Here is a 7,272-nt window from a genome sequence, read left to right as displayed (position 1 = left end):
TGAGCAACTCTCCAAACTGCCACTAGTATTTTTAGCATTTTTCCCAAAATGCTTAAAACTCTTTTCAGCTTTTTACAAGTCATAAATTAAAAGATAGTCTCCATTCTATTATGCACATTTCTCATGAAGAAACGAAGCAGAATTTGAGCAACAGTGAGTTCTTAAGGGAATTCACTCAACACATCTTCCATGTTAGATGTGGATTTGTTTATAAAGTTTTCAACTACTAGCTACCCAAAGACAAATACATGCACACCATATTTCCTCAGTTTTTGAGATTCTAATGTTAAAAAAATGTCTAAAAACTTTTTAAGAGTTAATTTACATCTATATCTATTGCTTTTTCCTTTCTACAGTAGGCTGGCACCCTTCTCAAAGAAGGTAATCATAAAAATCAATATGATCTGTTCGTGACAGTTCCTTGTTGGCTTATGTTAAAACCTTTATATTTTGTTGGTGCTTGAAATTACTTCAATAATTTGTTTCATATTATTTCCAGGAAAGAAGACTGCTTGATCTGGAATTCCTTTGCTCCTCTTAAAAAAAATTATGAAAGGTTTGTTTTTCTTAGTCTTCTAGGATCTCTCCTGTCACAGCTTCCAGGAGATAATCACTAATCATTTAGAGATTACTTTGTCTCATTTATTGGGATGAATTTCATCAAACACTGAGAACTTTAATGTACCAAACTTACATAAATATTCCCTGAACTGTTCCCTTCTCTACTCCAGCCTGAATTCCAAACAACTTGTTAAACTTAATTTGTTAAAGTATCCAGTGCAATTTACGTTTTCCATGAAGATTAAAGCAAACAATTAATTTTTGTTTTCTGTGATGAAAATGATTCTTTTTCTCTGTAGAACATTTTGTTCAATCTCTTTTCTCATTTTCCTTCTTATTTCTAATGTATTCACTGAAAATTTTATTTCTTACCCTGTCCCTTGTTACTTGGAAGTCAGTGTTTAAATTTCCTTACTTTATCCATATGCGCTTGTGTAATTCCATCATATTCATCCTTATTTAGGAACCAACTTGCATTTATTAGTTTAAATAGTAGGCATTTCCTTAGCCAGCTGTCTGGGAATGCTTATTTGTGCAGCTCCATGAACATGGCTATGGGGTGTGTCACTTCGGATGACCAGGCAGAAACTGGTAAAAACTCTGTGAGTAACATCTTTACTCTGAACAGCTATTGCAGAGTTTCTCCATGTCCTGAGAGCTTCATGAAGCAAGGCAGGCTGCAGGGCACCTTGGCAGCATGGGGACAGTGATGGAAATAGAAATTGGGGGCCCAATACATAGGTTTTACTTGTTACATATTTTAATCTACTGTGCACCCACTGTATGGCCTCTGACGACTTCAACGGTGGTTTTTGAGTTGTTGTTCTTATCCCCTCACCCATCCAGCTCCCATTCCCTTATCTCCAGAAGGGTTTTCTCATGGCAGTGACATTCTAGCTGTCGCTGGAACAACATGATCAGAGAAATCAGCACTGAAGCCATTTCTGAAAGTGATATGAAAAAATTTGCATTATACATTGAAAGTTACTGGTGGTAGATGACACAATGTACAGCATCATGCCCACCCATGTCCTAACAGAGAAATGCAGGGTCATCCTCAGTTCATTCTGAAAAGTAACATTAAGTCTTTAACTGATATCTGTATACCTTTTCCCCCAAGTAATTTCTTCACTTTTGCTTTTATTTTAGTTTCTGTAAATTACTTTATTGAACAGAGCTGTTATAAAGATGACACTGGTTAAAAAACCAACCAACCAACCAAACAAAAACCAACCAAAAAACCGACAACAACAAAAATAAGCAAACAAACAAAGCCACCCCACATGTATTTTAAACCAATAATTCAGAATTATTTTGAGGGGAAAAAAGTCTCTGATGAAAAAAGAAAACCCATGAGAAGGTAAAGACGAAATTGAAAATTCACTTTCATTTTCAGCAGTATCTTTTTTCCTTTCCCCATAAGCAGAATATCATCCATATTTTATGCTTCAGAGCAGATGTCAGCAGGGCAACTCTGTATAGTCCAGCCAGACAGCATATCATAAGTAAATTAGCAAATTAGCAATAATTAATTGTACACATTGACTCTACGGTATAGGAAGTTTACGTCCAATTTTTAGCTCTGCTAAAGGTCTGCTTTGTGGTTTCATTAGAAATCCCTTTCCCACTTTTATCTTTTGGTTTTCTTCATAGTTAAGGTTTTGTGGGGAGGGAACTGCCTTGTGTCTGCGTAGCAAGGCAGCCTGACAACAGGATCCTGAAACCATCTGGGACCTTTGCTTATTCTTGCAGTATCACACAACAAATAATCCATGATAAATTTTGCTTTATTTCTGCTAAACCGTCACTGAGACAGATTTTGTTATGCATTATAAATGCAATGCAGGCTTCATTGCAGCCTCTGCCAATAGTTTTTTATTCTTCTGGGGTTTGAATGCCACACTGAACTGCCTCGAGTCGCTAGCATTGCTTTGTCCAACCATTAGCTGAAAATACAGTTTCCAGAACTGGCTTAATCTAATCTTCCCTGATCATGTACCAAAATAAGAAGGGAAGAATCATAACAAATGTTGGTCCCATACTCATTCAAGCCACTTAAGAAAACAGGGAATGATTTATGTGGTCATATGCATTCATCCCATCAAGGGTGAGCATATTCACATCAATTCAATGGTCATCTAGCCAAGGAGAACAGGTTGTTCTCAATGCAGTTCTAATTCTGGCAAAAGCCATAAATTCTGACCAATTTGTGGGAAAACAGTCTCATTAATGAAATGTATGAAGACAGGAAGGAAGGAAGGAAGGAAGGAAAGAAGGAAGGAAGGAAGGAAGGAGAGAATTTGAGGAGTTTTCAGTCTGCTATCCACATTTTTTGTTTAAATTGATATATCAGTAATCTATACAAAAGGAAGGTTTCAGATGTATTTATATACATGAAGCAGTTTAAAATAAAAAAAAAAAAAACAGGAGAGAAAAAAAAGAACTAATGGACTTAAAAAGCTATAAAAACACAGTCTAATCACAGGGGTGCTTCTTAGTAGGGCAGACTCCCCTCCAGGGCAACAATTCAGAAAGCATTTGACAACTGGGGGAACTAGAAGATGTGATTTTGACAGACTTTTCTTCCATCCTATGGCTTTTACCCTGGAGACTGGCAGTTTGGTTAACATCAAAGTTATTATATTAAGTGTAAGGTTGGGTCAAATTTATTCGAAGTGTTCTGATCTTGATTAAGAGGTATAAATTAGGAGAAACCTAATGAAATAAAAAAAATCACTGAGGTTATCTGCCAAGGCACAAAGGAGTAGCACCTAGATCAGAGAATGTGACTCGTGCTCTTTAATTTGTGTCTCACATAAGGGTTATTACTTATACAAATTATGCTTGTTCCCTTTTAAAACTTATTGAGGCTTGATTAAATTTTTTTTATAGGCAGCACTTGAAATATGTAAATTACTTTTCTTCTTCAGGAATATTGCTTTAATGGGGACCTACAAAAGCTCTGTCCCCTAGCAACAGCTCTCTGCAAGCTATCCTGATAAATCAGTGCCAGATAGATGGAACACATGGAAGGGACAGAGATATTAAATGGGTTTTATTGGTCAAGGACACTTTTTTGTCCATGCAGAATTCAACTTGACTCATTAATTAACTAAAAAAAAAACCCAACACCAAAACAATGGAAAACAGAGTTTTCTATCTTGCTGAGAAGGTCTGAACAGTTTTGTAACAATGGAATGCTACAAAATACTACATTAAATGAGTACTTTGAAGGCTTAATGAAATCTGGGTGTTTCATTATGAATAATAATAATGATAGATTATTTAAATACTTTAAAATGTGCTTATCATAGAGAACTGATATCTATATGGTTTTCAAGATCTAGTTCAGCGTAGTCTGGCTCATCTGTGTTGTCTCCAGAAGCACTTGAGCAAGTAATACATTTCAACCTGAACCCCAATTATAAGTGTAAAATTCTGCAAAATTTTGACTTAATTTAAATATCACATTTAGAAATGTTACATTCACGGTTGAGAATAGTACATTTTCTCCTTGCTTTATGCACAATGTTCCTTTCTTATAGTAAAAATTATTGTGATAAGGAAAAACAGCAACTGTAAAAGGAAAATTCATTTTGCTTTTATTTAGATACCAGAATTAAAAGACTAAGAAACTTGAATATATATAATACAGTTGTGTTATCTCTGCATTTACAAGGATTATCCACAGGTGACTATCAGCAGGTGATTATCAACAACTTTGAATGGATTTGCATAGTGAGAATGAAAGAAGCTGCTCTAGCTTGACCCTGTTAAACTTCACATTTCTTATCTTAATACTTGAAGAACCACTGCTGTTCAAAATAATTGGAAAAAAACCCCTACTTTTATATTTCATTCTTAAAAGTCAACAAATCTTTTTGATCAAACTCTCCAGAAAACCTCTAACAAACATGCCAAGAACAGAAAGTTTCATCCCCCCAAATAGATGGATAAAACTGCTACAAATTCACAGGTGACAGATACAAAACATTGAGTAATATGCCTCAGTGCAGCACTGGATGTAATTTAACTCAGAACTTATTGGGCCATCCATAAGTCATCTACACTTTGGAAATGTGAAAGAACACAAAGATGGAAGAAGTCTGCCATGAAGGAAAGCAAAGTCCTGCCTTTGAAAGTGGCAGGAAATTTCCTAGCACCATGAAGGGTCCCATTAACATCTCTATAATTCGATCTTATATCCAATAATGGCAGAAAGCTGATTACCCATTCTGCACTCCCCTCAGCTGTAAATGTTTCAAACCTGACCGTTTTATGTCCCTTCTCCATAACAAAGTTACAATCTCTAAAATGTTTGTAACCTATACAGCTTGTTGTAAAGGCTAAATGTCCTTGGCTTGAGAAAGAAATTGTACTCAAGAAAACAGCTTTGTTCCACTTTGGCAGATTAAATTCAAAAGAAATACAGTATTAGTATCCAAGCAGTGCAGTCTGTCAAAATAAAAGGCAGGCAAGAACTTTTAGAGCTGAAGTAATGGATAATAAAAGCCAAGGGACCAACTGGAAAGTAGCTGTGCTTAATACAAGCAACCTAAAGTCACGAGTGTCTTTCTGAGCTGGAAAAGCAAGCCTGAGAAAGCCTTCATACTCCACCAGTGCCCAGCAGCTCCTTTTGTGCCCCATCTTGTTATGGGGACATCTGTTCTGATGTAAAATAGAACAACAATAGCATTTTTAAGTGTTGTAGGAGCCCTGAACAGACAGCATTTCCACTCTGACAATCATGAGAACTCTTGTAGCCTTTTCACTGGCATCACACACTAAGACACAGTCCCTCACACAGTGCTTTGACCTTGTTACAGCAGAAGGTATTTCTCAAGGCATTGAACAAGAAACCAGGAAGGTGCAAATTCGATGACAGATTTGTTTGTATTTCTGACAATCTGTCTGCGATTGTGCATATATCATAGAGTTTTCTTATAAATATGAGGCAAAAATCCATCTCCATAACAGCAATATTACACTTTGTAAGAAAGCAGTGGACTACTGCTTTTGTTGACTGTGTTTGCAATGTTGCTCAGGCCTCACAGGACTGAGAGCTTTGTACATTGCAGCTGATTCCTGTCCCTGAAAATCCAAAGTCTACAAAGCAGAGCTGGAGAACAAGGGACAGTAAGCTGATTAGGGAACACAAAGTTTACAGTGTTCAGTTCATATCATCATTCATGAAGGTCTCCAGCCAATTCTTGTTTTGCTCACAGAGTACAAATATTCTGCTATTGCTTGAGGAAAAAAGGCTGTTCCTCCTCATTTCTACCTATCTGACAATAAGTAAATTCAGGATGGCAGGTCAATAATTTTCCTCATACTTTCCATAGTTGCAGTAGGAGCAAAGAAAACATAGGCTCCTACATTTCCCACATCCATGTGCCATTCCTTTTAGGGATAATTTTTAGCCACAAGGAAGGTGATCAGTGTCAAAAGCCAATCAGTCCTTGCCTCCCCTGCAAAAACAACCATTTCCTTAAGCCACACTGTTTTGGTTTATTCTAGATTAAGTGACATCCCCATGTCTACTTATAGCCTGCAGAGAGATTCAAAGCACATTATACAGATTAAGAGATGAAAGTTCAAATAAACCCCTGCCTGCAGGACATTCTTGTGGTCATTTACATTTGTGTGGAACAGTCTCTGAAAGGCTGACACCAAGCACTTGACTGAAAGAGCAACTTACCTGTTGCAGAACTTTTCTTGCTCAGTCAGCCTGACCTCAGGCAGGGTGCAATCTTTTTCTTGACAGCGTAAATTATCGCTATGACTTAAGTAAAGTCACCTTAGGCAGCTGTGTTTTCTACTACCTCCTACTAATGCCAGCAAGATTTACCATACACTGCAAAAAAATCACATGCTTTGGAAATTTTTCCCCCACTAGGCAGGAGTCCAGTAGCGACTCTGTGGCAAGGGCTATGGGACTCGAGTTAGAAGTGAGCCACAGTATGGCATTTGATTGTGGTCTCTCAGGGTATTAGGGGTGCACCTGTGCATACATCTGAATTTGTTCATTCCCTGAGTGGTTAAGAATCCCCAAAGAACCACACACATAGGTGGGACAAAGAACTGGTTTGCAGCAGTCAACAAACTTAAAACTTGGTGATTGACTGAACTCTGAACCACCTTCATAACTAGAGAGACCTCAAAGGTCTCACCTTTATAACTCAGTGACCTCCAGGAAGAATTTTGGGCAGTTCTTGTTATTTACCCAGGCAGGTCCTGCTGCGCCAATTCAATTTTATGCTTGTATGGATGATGACCATGCAAGGAAGTCAAGACACTTTCCCTAAAAAACAAAGCATCATTACCTTCTGGAGCAAACAAGGAAGTGATTTTGGCCAGAACATCAAAGTTACCAACCGTTTTATCACAAGACTATGCTGTATGCAGAGAAAGTTTTGTAATCCTGGTGGATTGTCAAAAGTTAGGCTGCAAACAGAACACCTCACTAAACAACGTTAACATTACTTCTAGGAACAAAAATCTTAAGGCTTTTTTTTTTTTTGGTTGAAAAATGTCCAAATGTGGAAAATACATTGGCTTCTACAGAAGGGGGAAAAAAAAGTCTATAATCCTTCATATGGGACACTTTGACAGGAAATGAAATTCCTCCATTCTCTGAAATTTATCCTCAGTTGGGATGATACATTCCAGTAAGACAAAACTTCATGTTTTTTTCCAGTAATACACTAGCTC

The 7,272-nt window shown here is 37.2% G+C and overlaps 1 protein-coding gene across 1 annotated transcript in view; it reads left to right on the top strand.

The window, feature by feature from the left end:
• The first annotated feature begins 1,109 nt into the window (after positions 1–1,109).
• PKP2 (plakophilin 2) overlaps positions 1,110–7,272 on the top strand; it is a 96,171-nt gene continuing 90,008 nt past the window's right edge. The window contains exon 1 of the mRNA XM_018080894.2: positions 1,110–1,152. Within this exon, the coding sequence (XP_017936383.2) occupies positions 1,110–1,152 (43 nt within the window). The remainder of the gene's footprint in view (positions 1,153–7,272) is intronic.

Source organism: Manacus vitellinus, unplaced genomic scaffold (genome assembly GCF_001715985.3).
Source record: "Manacus vitellinus isolate BGI_N305 unplaced genomic scaffold, ASM171598v3 scaffold_5_pilon, whole genome shotgun sequence".
NCBI lineage: Eukaryota > Metazoa > Chordata > Aves > Passeriformes > Pipridae > Manacus > Manacus vitellinus.
The sequence above is the reverse complement of the archived record's forward strand: the minus strand, read 5'-3'. Positions and strand labels throughout refer to the sequence as shown.